This window comes from Manis pentadactyla, chromosome 4, assembly GCF_030020395.1.
Source record: "Manis pentadactyla isolate mManPen7 chromosome 4, mManPen7.hap1, whole genome shotgun sequence".
In the NCBI taxonomy this organism is placed as follows: domain Eukaryota; kingdom Metazoa; phylum Chordata; class Mammalia; order Pholidota; family Manidae; genus Manis; species Manis pentadactyla.
The window spans coordinates 105,251,209-105,267,997 of NC_080022.1; the positions used below are offsets into that span (position 1 = coordinate 105,251,209).

At 39.7% G+C, this 16,789-nt stretch overlaps 1 protein-coding gene across 1 annotated transcript in view; it reads right to left on the reverse strand.

The window, feature by feature from the left end:
- Positions 1-1,904: 1,904 nt before the first annotated feature.
- The window catches only part of VTCN1 (V-set domain containing T cell activation inhibitor 1), a 67,419-nt gene continuing 52,534 nt past the window's right edge, over positions 1,905-16,789 (reverse strand). Inside the window, exons 5-6 of the mRNA XM_057500589.1 lie at positions 4,505-4,674; positions 1,905-2,508 (exon numbers count right to left, since the gene is read on the reverse strand). Of these exons, the coding sequence (XP_057356572.1) occupies positions 4,550-4,674 (125 nt within the window). The 3' untranslated portion in view covers positions 1,905-2,508; positions 4,505-4,549. The remainder of the gene's footprint in view (positions 2,509-4,504; positions 4,675-16,789) is intronic.

A 16,789-nucleotide genomic window follows, 5' to 3' on the forward strand; every position in this document is an offset into this window, starting at 1 on the left:
ACTAACAATGCACAGAGTTCACTGTGCACTTAAAACAGATCTTCATACACCTGGGGATAACTGATGCATCACCATGAAGTTTGATTTGTTTGTTGCCTCAAATGTGTTGATACTTCTGAAAAGTTTTAGCCTTTGGCATCTAGATTTGAGATTCCTGAGATGTTTGTGGTGTACATCATATTCTGGTTCTTGAACTTCAATTGATATGATACATCTGTTGTCTAATGCATCTGGTATATGCTCATGCACAAGGCCAAAGAATTAACCTGGGTTGGGTGTGTTTATGCTTTCACAGTTTGCTTTTTCAGTTTGGTTCACATTGTTCTTTTCTTGAAAAAGGCCTATTGGGACAAAGCTGGGAATGCAGCAGGGTAGAGTTGTTATAAAAGTCCTTGGGAATTTGCTCTTTGGCAATTAAATTTTCTATAGACTTTGTCCCTCTACCAACTACCAGTACGATTTTTGGCAAGTTATGTATTCTGAGGATAGCCAATTACCTACACTTCACCCTGGGCCTCTGCCTCTTTATCTGGAAAGTGAAAGGACTGGGAAAATGATTTTGTGGTCTTCCACCTCTATGATTTGAGATTTTGATCCTGAATAGTAACAGTCAGATTTTTTGACACTAGAACAATGGGTTTATCCATCTTGATGTAATCTACCACACTGATCCGTCTCAGGCCCACTGAAGCAGGTGGAGACCTTTTCCAAATAGAGACATGCCAGGCTGCTAAAACTTAGTGGAGTTTCATTAAGAAATTAGACCTAGCCACCTGGCCCATGATCACTGTCTCTCATTTCCTCCCATTCATTTATCCATTACTTTCAGCAAACATTTATTGAAGGCTTGCTATTTGCTAGGTACTAATCTTTGGAACCTGCTCTATGGTTTTTTTATCCATCTTCCCTTATACTCACTTTATTTTATAAAACAGACAGCAGTATAGAAAATTTGTATTTAATCATTCTCTTGAATGGCTAGAATTCTAAAATCAAGTTTTTGATAACAAAATGTAATAGAGTCATTCATGTAGGTCAAAAGAGCCAGGGAGTTAGTGGTCAACAAATGAGAAGTGTGGGAAGGGGCTGGAAACAAAACATTCTTTTCTAGCAAAGCTTCATTCCCCAGGGCCTCCTTTCAAAGGTTCATTGCCCCTGTGTTCAGAAGTCTCTGTGTGTTTGGAAGAAGGTAAATGTTTTTGTTACCTTAATTTTAATTTTGACTAGGTAGAATCCTGAGATCTAAATTCAGAGTGAGAGAACTTGAGATGAAACTCAAGCAGTTTTCTCATAGAACCCGATTTGTAGAGTAGAATGAAGGGGAAAGGAACTCAGAAGCTCAACCAGCTGAAGATAATCCCATCAGGAATCCCTGGTTGCCTGGAACTGGTTCTGGCTTTCTGCTGATAAAGCAGCCAACGCAACACAGACTGATGCCTATTTTTAGGATGCAGGTAGGTTTGTTTACTCCCCTCTTTTCTAGATTCTTTTCTGCTCCACATCAGGGTTTCTGAATCACAAAATGATTGGCATTTTGGGCTACTTTATTGAAGGTGGGTGTTTTGTACATTGTAGGAGCGACATCTTTGGGTTCTATCCGCTGTATGTCAGTAGCACCTGCCCCAAGTGATGACAACTAAAACTGTCTCCAGACATTTCCGAATGTCCCCGGGAGTGGGGGTAGAATCCCCCCAGTTGAAACTGCCACTGCTGTAGATGATGTTGAAAGGTAGGGTCATTGTTGTCCATTCAGGTTACAAAGTAGAAGACTCAAACCTTGTGATGACATAATGCCACATGCAGTCAAGACGACAGGTCTTTCCCTGGCCATTCAAAGACGAACATCATCTGAGAAGTAAAATGGCATTTGTTTTTAAAAGAAGGTGCTCAGATAATTTAGAAAATCAGTGTCACCCAACTACATTTTAATGTTAAAATTATCATCATTTTCCACATTCTTTAGCATTTGTCAGGTGGGAGGAGACTCCAGGACCTTTTAGAAGCATCATACTAAGAATTACATCATTTTGACCCATCACTAAATGCAGCCATCTCTGAATTATGAAGTAGTAGCTGACTAGCAGCTTAATTTGTGGATTATAATACATGGATATATTACATTAAAAACTTTCTGGGAATGTCCTTAGAGCAACATTACAGCAATGTAACTAAAGATTCAGAGACAAGGGAGATTCAATATCCCATCCTTTCACTCCCTGGGAGGGGATAGGTAATGGAGCCCCTAAGATATGGAGATACATGTCTCCACATGCACTTAGCAGTTTTAACACACTTCTGTAGTTCAGATGAATTGTTTTCCCAACTTTTAGTAAATGTCCTTAATGAAAGATTTATTTATATTGGAGTCTTCTGTGGGTTGCTTTTGGCTTCTTTTTGCTTCTTGTCTTATTTGTTCACTCCAAACTTTTAGACATGAATTCATTTCCCCCAGAAATATAAAACTAGGTCGTATCTTGTGGTGAAATAGTTCTTTAGATTCCTGGGATTCTGAAAATAACAGCAATAAGATACCATTAGAACAATTCAGCAAACATTTATTGAGAACGGAAAGTCTTCCTCCACTGTGTGAGTGTATCTTTTATTCAGAAATGGGCTTCTTTTTCTGTATTTTGATGATGTTCTATCAGGGCCACGGTCCCATGGTTTCTTCAGGGAAAGGAGATGGCTTGAATCTCTTCTTAAGGGAGGGGACCATCCTCAGAGCCAACAGGAACTGAGAGGTGAACTATGAGCAGGCTCCTGGGTAGAAGTATACATATGGCTTCTGCCTGAGTTTTCAACCAAGGAATATGTATGACCTAAAATGTCATGGTCAGTTATAATGAGTGTCTTGAGTAATTATCTATTCATTTTTTTAAAAAAATGATTTGATTTAAGGTTATTCTATAGTTCTAGGGAGAAAGAGGTAGGGCTGCTGCTAACTGGACAACAGTATACAGTTCTGTGTGCTGCGTGTGAACACCATCTATGACATGCCATGGCTTAAAAAAAAGGCAGCAAATTACTGCTCTAAGGGAATATAAGATGAATATGAATAAGTTGTACATTATAGGTCATATTTTCTAGTTGCAGGATATTAAAAACTCATTTACAGTGTTACATGGAATCAAGGAAAGAAGAATATTCCTTCTTCTGCTGGTGAGATCCTTAAGAGAGAGTTTCTTCAGGGAAACCTCCCTCCACTGACATCCATGGTGGTGGGAAATAGTGGGAACTGGAGGGTTTCTGATAAAGAATCTATTTGTGCACTGTACTGCAATAAGTATTTGGAGGACAGGAGGAAGAATGAAAACCAGATCAACAGATGTTTGCCTGCCCTTGAGGATTTACCACTCTAGCAAGGAATATATGTGCCTTCGAGAATTTAAGATATCATAAATTACACATGCATCCTAAGGGGATGTAAAATAAAAGGATCATCAGAAAGGGGGCTATAAGCTGGGAAGCACTTCGGAAATGGGGGAAGGAAGTATGGATCTGAATTTTGACCCAGAGTAGAGATTTCCAGGAAGGGGGAGTGAGAGGGGGAGCAAGGCCGGAGAGGAGCAGCAGGTGGTTGAGAGAAGCAGGCAGCTTCGGGAAAGAGACTGTTAGAGAGCCGTTGCTGCACAGCTGAGGACTCGACTTTGATGTTCCAGTGTCCTGTAAGTCACTTCAGGTTCCGAGGCAAAGGAATGCTGTGATGAAAATAGCATTTGCATGATTTTATTCCAGCACCTTGTTCCCTACTAACTGAAACAAGGAGAGGAAGGAGCAAGTTACAGGTTTCAGAACTAGTCTGGGTCTGAGATGCTGAAGGCTGGATGAGGGTCGATCTAAGAGACAACATGGGAGGATACTATATGTCTTGTAACAAGTTGACATGAAGAACAGAGGGGGACAAAAATAGGAAGACTGGTGATGCCACCGAGTAATGTGGTAGTATTGACTGGAACTCATGGCTCAGTTGTATACAAACTCCACATGCAAAAGAATATTCAGAAAGAAATGTCGTACCAATAATTGGAGCCAGAAGACTGAAGTGAGAATGAGAAATATCATTAGAAGGGCGAGTGGGTGAGTCATATGTCAAGTTCCTGTCAACAGGGGCTTTGTTGGGGGGCTGGGAGGAGTCACATACATGGGTGATTATTTGCATGTCACGCTGCTTCATAAAGAATAGTGAAACGCATAGTAACTATCAGGGCTGGGCATCTCTTTCTCCTCAAGAAGATATTTTTGATTGTGAATGACTTGGTAAATGCAAACGTGTTTGAATTTACACAAATACTTGAACTATAGAATTGTTTTTCCTCTAAGTCTGTCAGTGAGGTCTGTACTCTTTGTTAACAAGTAATCACCTTTCACAATTCCAGTGGAAATGGTGCCACTGCCCTAGAATTATTGTTTCTCTCTGAGGCTGGTGCTGGAGGCTGCTGGGCTTCTGTTAGGAACACAAGCCCGTAAAGAACGGATCCCCCACACCATTCGCGATTCATCTTACCTGTCATACCAGCGACTTTGCATGTTTCTGTGTGGCCAGGGCACATTATTTTAGCATCAGGTAAGGAGAGAGAGGCAGAAGTACCCAGCTGATGGCAAAGAAAGATACCACACACAAGGGAGCCTTTGAGTTCAGCAGCTGTAGGCGGCTCCACCTTTTAACCTCAGAGTCTGTGAAGGGAGAGAAAAATGTTAAGGGGTTATACAGGAAAAGCTGATGTCTTCTTCACATGGCTGGTTAGCAAAGGAAAATACCTGAAAAACAGAAGTGTTCCAAATACAACTTGTACTCCAATTTGGGGGCAGTTCTGTACCTCATTCCCACCTTTTTGTAAATGCTTAAAAGCAGAGCTTTCCCTTTTTTCAAAGAAAAGTCCCATACTGTGGTCCACTCCAGTGAACACTCACCAAGTGAAAAACTAGAGCAATAAGGAGGATTGATACTGCTCACCAAATAAAGAATAGGCTAAACAAACAGCCATGGACAGTCCTTGGCTCCGGACATATTTTTCTCCTCTAGGCCATGACCTTTACGGGTTCTGTGTTATTTGTTTTCATCCCACCACTACAAAGTGACGAGGAAGTATCGTTCTCAGTTTGAAGTAGAGAAAGGTGGAAGTGAGGAAATGAAATTATTCTCCCTTAGCTCTATTTTCTCTCTAAACATTCCAACCTCATTTAGTTCAATTCAGCTTTGACACTCACTGCCTGTGTGACTTCAGGCAAGTTACTTGGTCTATATGGGCTTCAGTTTCTTCTTCCATAAAATAGGGCTGAAATAACAATAATCTACTTTATAAGGTTCTAATGAGGATTAATTAATTAATACATGTGAACTCTTAGAAAAAGACCTGGCACATAGTAAGCACTCAGTAAGAATTACCTACTAAGCACTACTTCCACTAAGCTGATATACCCAGTAGTCTGAACTCTGTCCTGAGTTCCAAATCTGAATTTCACAGGTGCTGCTATGTACGTCAGTTAAAAACATACTTTCTCAGTAAATATACTTGAGCACCTGCTGTTAGGGTTCAAAGGAGCCCAATAAATAACACCTTCCCCAGCTAAGCTCCGAATCAATTAAAGAGTAAAATCAAAAGAGGTAACTGAAAGACCAAAGTATCACCTTTATTACTGGTAAATATGATCATGAAAGGTGTAGCCTTGTCCGCATGCAAGTGGGCTGCAGCCCAGTCTTCCCCAGTGACAGGCAGCAGCAGACTGGGGCCGGCTGCCTCCTGCAAGGGCAGATTCTACCCCTGAAAGACTGGTGGCTTGGAGGAGCAGAGCAGAATGTATACTTCCTGAGCATTACCTAGAAAGAAAAGGGAAAAAGAGGCCAGCTACTTAACGCCCAGCTCTCCTACTAAATTCACCAATCAGATAAATTAATTCCTCCGCCTCTGGGAAGGGAGAAAAGAAAGTCTAAAAAGTTTACATTGTTGGGGATCCTTTGTCATGGAGGGAAATACGTGAAGGAGGAATGAAGCCCCCAAGCCTACGGTATGCTGGGGAACGTGCCAAGCATTGGACGCCTCTACCTGTGTACATAAAGAGCACTTTCAACTCAACATCTCTAAAACCCTCATCTTCATGTGGTTTCAATTTTTTGTTGGAAGGATTACTAACCTCCTAAGCAACTTAGGTAGAAATATCAGACCCACTTTGACTTGTTCTTCTTGTCCTTCATATTTGTGACACCAAGCCCTGTAGATTATTTTTTCATTAACTTTTGATTCTTTCCCTTTCCTTCCCATTGCCACTGCCCCAGTTAAGGCCCTCATAATTTCTCCCTGGACCGTTGACAGCCACCTTCATACTTTCCTATTTTCCCAAAACCATTCTTCTCCTTCAAAACCTAGCTTGAACTCTGCCTTATCTACTGTACCTCTACAGTCATAATTAATAACTCTTTCCCCTAGGCACATTATGATTAACTTCTCTTATGACAGTTGTGCTATTCATCTCAGTATTTTCATGGGACTTAAAAATTGCTTTCTACATTGTTGGCATACAATAAATATTTGTTAAGTGACCTTATGTTACCAGTATAGTCGGAGAACACAGGGTGTAAATGCCATGGCCTCTTCCAATTGTTAAAAAACATGTATGGAGTACCTACTTAGCAACTGACAAGAAGGAATTATGTATTTTCTTGATTTTGAACTCTATCATACTATATTGTTTAGTTCTAGTTGCTAATACATGGCACACTTGTACGGATGTACTTAATAAGCACATATGGAAAAAGAATCTGTTCACTGAATAAAAGATGTGCTCAATTTCTGTGGTTTGTTCAGTTATTGCTCCTTCTATGAGAAGATATTAATTACACAGTTTGGAGCTTTTTATGGAGATCTGAAATGATATACTGTTTTTAACACCAGTTGTTGTAAATGTCCAATGCTTCACCCCCTCTTCTCTCTGGGAAGGCCTTCCATCAGATCCCACCTTACTGGTCTAGGTGGGTGCCACTGACCCAAGTTGAGCCTTTCTGGGAGTGTAAAGATAGGAGCTCTTGGCAATCACATCCTGCCCTATAGAATAAAATAAGAGAATAAATAAGAGAGTGAAGAGAGAATAGAGTAGAAATGAGAGACAAAGAATCCAGTGGAATTTAAGTTCCTGATTCCAGCTGTTCCTGAAGCCAAACTGTATTTCCTTTCCTTGGTTCCATGAGACATCCTAATTCTCTTTTAATATCTTCCCTTTGAAGGTTAGGCTTCTTTGAGTTGATTTTCTTTTGCAGGCAGTTTAGCTCATTCCAACTAATACAGTCACCAGTTTACTCCTAAGGATGGTGGAAGAACTCTCTCTTTCGCATATGTATAGTTTTTTTATTAGACACTTGTGGTAAAAAACACACCATAAAAATTATAATCTTAACTATTTTTAGATATATAGTTTATTAGTGTTAAGAATATCCACATTGTTGTGTAACACATCTCTAAAACTTTCTCATCTTGTTTGCAAATCTGAAACTCTATATGCATTAAACTCCTCCCTTTCATCCCTCCTCCTCCTACCCCAGCTTCTGATAACCACCATTCCTCTTTGTTTCTCTGACTACTTTAGATACCTCATGTAAGTAGAATCATAGGGTATTTGTCTTAGTCATGGGGTAAATTCACTAGCTTATTTTACTTAGCATAGTATCTTGAAAATTCCTCCGTATTGTAGCATGTGAAAGGATTTCCTTCCTTATTAAGACCAAATGATATTCCATTGTATGTATGTATCACATTTTGTTTATACTTTCATCTGTAGATGAATATTTAGAATTGCTTAATCTCTTGGCTATTTTGAATCATACTGCTATGAACGTATAATAGCAATCCTATCCTATATATAATTTAAATTAAAATATAAGCAGACAAAAATATGATTTATTCAGTTAAATTCAGCAAACATTTATAAGGCACATGTACAAAGTATTCTGCCTGGTTCTAGGCTTGATATAAGACAGAAGTTCTGACATACTTCTTCCACTATAGTTTGAATTCACTGTAGTCCCAGGAGGAATGATTATAGAAGTCATAATTACTGGTCTATGCTTTTTCTTGACACTAGCCAAACCCTAGGTTCTGTATGCACTAAAGCAGGAAAATTAGGTACTGGGCCTCTCTGGATCCTGGTCTTCTTAGTGTGGGAGTCCAGTTTAATATAGAGCTTTCAGATTAATCCAAGGCCATTATTAGTGGGGTCCTGAACCAGTCCTAGAAAGGCTGAATAAGACAAAGGCAGACTCTGAAAACGTTAGTCTTCAGATACAGAGCCTTCTCAAAGGCAGGCTAGTACTAGATCAGTTCTGGGGGACTTTGGATGTAGATTACCCACTGACTATATCAAATATGTCAAATAATCATCATTTTCCTATTGCTTCACCAAAACAGTCCTACTTAGTTAGACAGGGCCTCAAAATCCTAAATGCTGATCTAGCCAGTCATGCTCCATCCATGAAAAGGCACCCAAGATGAAGCCTAATTGCCATCTTTGACCTATATGCCATAAATATTGTTTTGTGTTAGTCTTCTTATGTAATACAATCCCAACTGGAGTTGTAATCAAGGTCTCAGTAAAGAGGACTTTAGAGCTTTCTGTGCCCTGGTACATGATATATCTATTAAATAAATTAGATTTTAATTTAGGTTTGATTCTCACCCCAGTAAACCTGTACAAAAAGTATGGAGGAGGTAAGTACAGAGGAAAGATGGTGGAGCAGCTGAGAAGGTGAAACCTTCTTCCACATATATACCAAGGAAGGAACTACAGTAAATACAACTAACCCTGAAAAATGACCTGAATACTTCAGAACAGACAGTCTACACCTGGTGAAGAAGAAAGGATCACATTGAGAATGATAAAGCCCTTCCCCCATTCCAGCCCATAAGTGGGAGGGAGAAGAATGGAGTGGGGAGGGGATAAGTGCATAAGAATCTGGCACACCTGGCCCAAGAGATCTTCTCTGGAAATAGAAGTCACATTGTATTGGGCTTTGGTGAATAACAGGGCTGGAGACCAGGGAGAGTTGGTGAAGGGAGAGTTGGGAGCGGAGACTCCTGTCACTTGAGAAGGATGTTCCATCGGTTCTGCTGAGACCCACCATAGAGGTGTCAGTCTGAAAAATTTACCAGCAGCAGGAAGTGTGCCAGAGGGGTGTGGGAAGTGGGGATCAGAGGGAGCTCTCTCTGGAGGAGAAAGCACAGGTGGGTGGCACTTTCCCAGCCCTCCTCAGCCCAACCGCCCAGGTAATTGTGGAAGGCAGCTCCAAACGCTCCATCTTCCCCTTTGGTGGCCCGGCCCTGCAGAGACTTTTCTCTGCATACTCATGCTGCCCGGCCTACTGAGCCCAGAAGTGGTCCAACTTTGCTGACTGGCAGAGGAAGGGCAGAGGCACTTTCCTGGCTTTCTCAGCCCTCCCTCAACCTAACTTGTTAGGGACTTGTGGGAACCACATCTAAACCCTCCATCTCCCTCACTGGCAGCTCAGGCCCATGGTGGTGCTCCTGTGTGTGTCCACCCTGCCCGGAACACTCCGCCCAGCAGTGGTCTGATTTTGCTGACTGGTAGGCAGAGGGTGGACTGCACTTTCCTGGCTTACCATACCCTCTCTCAGCTCAACTGGCCAGATGCTTGCTCTTCACCTGTCCCATTGACTCAACCCTAGCACCCCACAATGTGCTTGCCCTGCCCAGCACAGCAGTGGTCCTCCACTGCTGATTGAAAGGCTGAGGACACCATACCCACAACAAATACCAGAAGTGCCTCATATCACACAAAGGGCACACAGAGGTGAACTGTGGTCATCAGCCATTTCTGGCACACAAGCAGAAAGATGGGTCCCACCCACGGCCCACCAGCAGCAACTGCAGCTCAGCAAAGAGTCTTGGGTTGGGCACCACCAGACACCCACTTCATAAAGCCATTTATTTCAAGATCTATCTAACACACCAGAAAAAAAGGCTAAATGAAACAGAGATTAGCACTCTTCCTGATGAATAATTCAAGGTAACAGTCAGAAAGATGCTCATTGACCTGTGGAAAGGAATTGATGATGTCAGCAAGAACTTCAACAAAGAGATAGAAAATATGAAAAAGAGCCACTCAGAGCTGAAGAATATAATAAATAAAATGAAAATAAATAGAGGGAATGAATAGCAGAATGCTGGAGGCAGAGGAGAGAATCAGTGTAATGGAAGATAGAGAACTACAGAGTAACCAAGCTGAGCAACAGAGAGAAAAAAGAATTTCAGAAAATGAGAAGATGTTAAGAGAGCTGTGTGACAACTTCAAATGAAGCAATATTGCATAATAAGGGTCCCAGAAGGAGAAGAAAGAACAAAGAATAGAAAGACTATTTCAAGAAATAATTGCTGGAAACTTCCCTAATTTGGGGAAGGAAATAGGCATTGAGGTCGTGGAAGCACAGAGAACCCAGGAAGACAACGCCAAGACACATAGTAACTAAAATGGCAAAGATTAAAGGTAAAGAGAGAATCTTAAAGCAGTGAGAGAGGCAGACAGTTACCTATAAGGGAAATTCTATAAGGCTGTCAGCAGATTTCTCAGCAGAAACTTTACAAGCCAGCAGGGAGTAGCATGAAATATTCAAAGTATTGAAGAGGAAGAACTTATAACCAAGAATTCTTTACACTGCAAGGTTATCATTAAGAACTGAAGGAGAGATTAAAGTTTTCCAGATAAATGAAGGTTAAAAGAATTCACCACCATTAAACCAGCCTTACAGGATATGCTAAAGGGATTTTTCTTATATGGAAATATACTTTAGTCTAAATATTTTTCATCTGTGAAAATAAACATACAGTAAAGATAGCAGACCAATTACTTACAAAGCAAGTGTGAAGCTAAAAACACAAAATTAGTAAATCAGCTAAATTAGTCAAGAGATACACAAAAGATGTAGATTATGACATACATAAAATATGGAGGAGGAAGAAAAATTAAAAGGTAGTACTTTTAGAATGTACTCAAAGTCAAGTGACCTTCAACATATATATTATATATTTAGGAAACTAAATAAGAAACTTATGGTAACCACACAGTTAAAGCCTATAATAGATACACACACACACACACACACACACACACACACAGAAATCCAAGGATAACACTAAAGAAATCCATCAAATCACAAAAGCAGCATGAGAGAGGAAGAAAAGAATAAAGAGGTATTACAGACACAACCAGAAAATTAATAAGATAGCAATACATTCCTATAATAATTACCTTAAATGAAAATGGATTAAATGCACCAATCAAAAGACATAGGGTGGCAGAATGGATAATGAAACAACACCCATATATATATATATTACTTACAAGAGACTTATTTCAGACTTAAAGACATACATAGGGATGGAAAAAGATACTTCTTGCAGGTAAAAGGGAGGAAAAAGCAGGAATAGCAGTACTTTTATCAGACAGAATTGATTTCAAAACAAAGGAAGTAACAAGAGACAAAGAAAGGCATTACATAATGACAAAAGGATCCGTCCAACCAGGGATATAACCATTGTATATATCTGTGCACAGAATATAGGAGCAACTAAATATATAAAACAAGTACTAATAGACCTAAAGGGAGAAATAGCAGCAACATAATAATACTAGGAGATTTAGCACGCCACTTATATCAATAGGCAGATCATACACACAGACAACAAATAAGGAAACAGAAGTGTTGAATGACACATTAGATCAGATGGACTTCATGGATATATACAGAACATTCCACCCAAAAGCACCAGAATATGCATTCTTCTCAAGTACACGTAGAACATTCTCTAGAACAGATCACATATTAGGACACAAAAAGAGCCTCATTAATTCAAAAAGATTGTAACTGTATGAAGTCTTTTCAGACCACAATGGTATGAAACTAGAAATCAATTACATGAAGAAAACAAAACCACATAAACACATGGGGAATAAACAACATGCTTTTAGAGAGTCAGTGGATCAATTAATAAATCAAAACAGAAATCAAGCAATACATGGAGACAAATGAAAAAAAAAACAATTCAAAATATGTGGGATGCAGAGAGATTAAAGATGGTGGTGTGAGAGGTGAGACAGAAGCCTTCTCCCAAAACCACATATAATATGAAAATACAATTAATACAACTAATCATGAAAGAGAAACAGGAAAGAAGGCTGCACCAGACTACATACACCTGGAGAAGAGAACAGACCTCACAGAACAGGGTAACGTACCAAAGCCATGATCTGGTGGGACCCAAGCCCTTTCCCCAACCCAGCTCACCAGTGGGAGGAAGAGAAACAGAGTGGGGAGGGAGTGGAGGCCTAGGACTGCTGAACACCCAGCCCTAGAGATCTGCTCTGGGAGCATGAACCTACATTGCATGGTGCTCTGGAGATTAGTGGGGTTGGAAAGTTAAGACAGGCAGACTACCTGGAGAGACTAAGATTCCAATCACTTGTAGAAAACAGGGATCCACATATGGCTGTTCTGGGACAAAAGGAAGGCAGACAGTCTGAGAGACTTCCTAAAAGTGAGAGGGCTGCTAAAGGGGCAAGGATTGCACAGAGCTTACTGCTTAGGAGAAAGGACAAGTTGACAAAATAGTCCAGGTGCTCTCTGTCCAGTAGGCTGGGAACTTTCAGGAGCTTCAGGTGCTCCATCCCCCTGGCTGGCTATGAAGCTCCAAGGCCCCTCACAGTGATACACAGCATGCTGTGCCTTCCAGCCAGCCCTCACTGGCTCACCAACTGGCAGCTCTTGCCCTGGCATCAGGCCAGCCAGAGGAAAGCCACACCTATGGCAGTTATAAATGCAAAGCAAAGAGGCTTACACCTGTGTACTTGGCCCACTGGTTCTGACAGTGAAGATAGGCACAACAGCTGGGAAGTAGGAAACAGCTCTTTCCTCCCCTCAGTCACCAGGGCCACTTCCCTCAGAACCCCCAACATCACTCCAGGGGCTGAGCAGCTCCAGAGAGTAGAGCTTCTGGGCACTAGAGGGTGCCACATACAAATATGAAATGCCAAAGGAACCTGGTTCAAACCAAATCCCACAAAAATCAGAAAAGGGCCGAGTGAAACAGAACTCATCAATCTTCCTGAAAGAGAGCTCAAAATAAAAATCATAAACATGCTCATGGAGGTACAGAAAAATATTCAAGAACTCAGGGATGAATTTAGGATGGAGATTCAATCATTGAGACATTCCATATCTGAAATGAAACATACAATGGACAGATTTAAAAGCAGATTAGATGTAGTAGAAGAGACAGTAAATGGAACAGAAATTAGAGAATAAGAATACAAAGAAGCTGAGGCACAGTGAGAAAAAAGGATCTCTAGGATGGAAAGAATATTGAGAGAACTGTGTGACCAATCCAAATACAACAATATCTGAATTATAGGGGTACCCATAGAAGAAGAGAGAGAGTAAAAGGGATAGAAAGTGTCTTTGAGGACGTAACTGCTAAAAACTTCCCCAATCTGGGGAAGGAGATAGTTTCTCAGGCCATGGAGGTGCACAGATCTCCCAACACAAGGGACCCAAGGAAGACAACACCAAGACATATAATAATGAAAATGGCAAAGATCAAGGATAAGGACAGACTTTTAATAGCAGCTAGAGAGAGAGAAAAGATCACACATGAAGGAAAACCCATCAAGCTATCATCAGACTTCTCAACAGAAACCTTAAAGGTCAGAAGGGAGTGACATGATACGTTTAGTGCAATGAAACAGAGGTCCTTGAACTAAGAATACTCTATCTGGCAAGATTATAATTTAAATTTGAATAAGGGATTAAACAATTTCCAAGTGAGCAAAAACTGAGAGAATTTACCCCCTCACAAAGCACCTCTACAGTGTATTTTGGAGGGACTTGCAATGGGGTATACAGGGGTACTCAATAATAAGGGTGAATGTACTAACTACATTGTGTTTCTTGTGAAAATTTCATGAGTGTATATCAATGAGTTCTTAATAAAAAAATAAAACAAAGCAAAACAGAGGAACAAAAAAGCATTAGACTCAGACACTGAGAAGTAACTAGTAGTTCTCAAGAGGGAGGGGAGTAAGTGGGGGTAGGGGGAAGGGGAGGGGGCACCATTGAACCACTGTGTTGTACATTTGATAAAACAAAACAATATTTTGAAAAGAAAAAAAATTGAAGGATGGATTAAACAATTTCCAGATAAGCAAAAGCTGAGAGAATTTACCTGCCACAAACCATGTCTACAGTGTATTTTGGAGGGCCTGCTATAGATGGAAGTGTTCCTAAGGCTACATAATTGTCAACAGAGGAAATAAAACCACTGTAAAGAAAGAACAATTGCTAAGCAGAAGCAAAATTAAATCAACTACCTCAAAGCAGTCAAGGGATAGACAAAGAGTACAAAATATGATGCCTAATATATAAAAAAAAGGAGAAAGAAAAAAAGGAGGGAATAAAAAGAAGCTTTAGATTGTGCTTGTAATAGCATACTAAGTGAGTTAAGTTAGACTTTTAGATAGTAAGGAAGTTACCCTTGAACCTTTGGTAACTACAAATCTAAAATACCTATTGATAATCACCCTAAATGTAAATTGTCTGAATACACCAATCAAAAGACACAGAGTCATGGAATGGATAAAAAAACAAGACCCAACTATATGCTGATGACAAGAGACTCACTTCAACCCAAAGACATACAGAGACTAAAAGTGAAGGGATGGAAAAAAATATTTCATGCAACTAATAGGGAGAAAAAAGCAGGAGTTGCAGTACTTGTATCAGACAAAACAGACTTCAAAACAAAGAAAGTCAGAAGAGATAAAGAAGAGCATTACATAATAATAAAGGGGTCAGTCCAACAAGAGGATATAACCATTATGAATATCTATACACCCAATAAAGGAGCACCTACATATGGGAAACAAATACTAACAGAACTGAAGGGGGAAATAGAATGCACTGCATTCATTTTAGGAGACTTCAACACTCCACTCACTCCAAAGGACTGATCAACCAGACAGAAAACAAGTAAGGAGACAGAGGCACTGAAGAACATGTTAGAACAGATGGACCTAACAGACGTCTACAGAACACTCCACCCAAAAGCAGCTGGATACACATTCTTCTCAAGTGCACATGGAACATTTTCAAGAATAGATCATATACTAGGCCACAAAAAGAGCCTCAGTAAATTAAAAAAGATTGAAATTGTACCAACCAGTTTCTCAGACCACAAAGATATGAAACTAGAAATAAATTACACAAAGAAAACGAAAACTCCCACAAACAAATGGAGGCTTAACAACTTGCGCCTAAATAACCAATGGATCAATGACCAAATAAAAACAGAGATCAAGCAATATATGGAGATAAATGACAAAAATAATTCAACATCACAAAATCTGTGGGATGTGGCAAGGCCGTGCTAAGAGGGAAGTATACTACAATACAGGCCTACCTCAGGAAAGAAGAACAATTCCATATAAACAGTCTAAACTTGAAATTAAAGAAACCAGAAAAAGAAGAACAAATGAGGCACAAAGTCAGTAGAAGGTGGGACATAATAAAGATTAGAGCAGAAATAAATAAAATTGAGAAGAATAAAATAATAGAAGGAGTCAATGAAAGCAGGAGCTGCTTCTTTGAGAAAATAAACAAATAGATAAAACCCTTGCCAGACCTATCAAGAAAAATAGAGAGTCTACACACATAAACAGAATCAGAAATGAGAAAGGAAATACAAAGGCACCACACTATGGACACCACAGAAATACAAAGAATTATTAGAGTATACTATGAAAAATTATATGCTAACAAACTGGATAACCTAGAAGAAATGGACAACTTTCTGGAAAAATACAACCTTCCAAGCCTGACCAAGGAAGAAACAGAAAATCTGAACAGACCAAGTAACAGCAATAAAATTGAATCAGTAAACAAAAAACAACCTAACAAAAAAACTCTTGTACCAGATGGCTTCACCACTGAATTTTATCAGACATTCAGTGAAGACTTAATACTCATCCTCCTTAAAGTTTTCCAAAAAGTAGAAGAGGGAATACTTGCAAACTCATTCTATGAGGCCAGCATCACTCTAATAACAAAACCAGGCAAAGACACCACAAAACAAGAAAATTACAGACCAATATCCTTGATGAACATAGATACAAAAATACTCAACAAAATATTAGCAAACCGAATTCAAAAATACATCAAAAAGATCATCCATCATGATCAAGTAGGATTTATTCCAGGAATTCAAGGTTGGTACAGTATTAAAAAATCCATCAACATCATCCACCACATCAACAAAAAGGACTAAAACCACATGATCATCTCCATAGATGCTGAAAAAGCATTTGACAAAATTCAACATACATTCATGATAAAAACCCTCAACAAAATGGGTATAGAGGGCAAGTACCTCAACATAATAAAGGCCATATATGACAAACCCACAGCCAACATCATACTTAACAGTGAGAAGCTGAAAGCTTTTCCTTTAAGATTGGGAACAAGACAAGGATGCCTACTCTCCCCACTTTTATTCAACATAGTGCTGGAGGTCCTAGTCACAGCAATCAGACAACACAAAGAAATGAAAGGCATCCAGATTGGTAAAGAAGAAGTTAAACTGTCCCTGTTTGTAGATGACATGATATTGTATATAGAAAACCCTAAAGAATTCACTACAAAACTACTACATCTAATTATCTGAATTCAGCAGAGTTGCAGGATACAAAATTAATACACAGAAATCTGTTGCTTTCCTGTACACTAATGATGAATTAACAG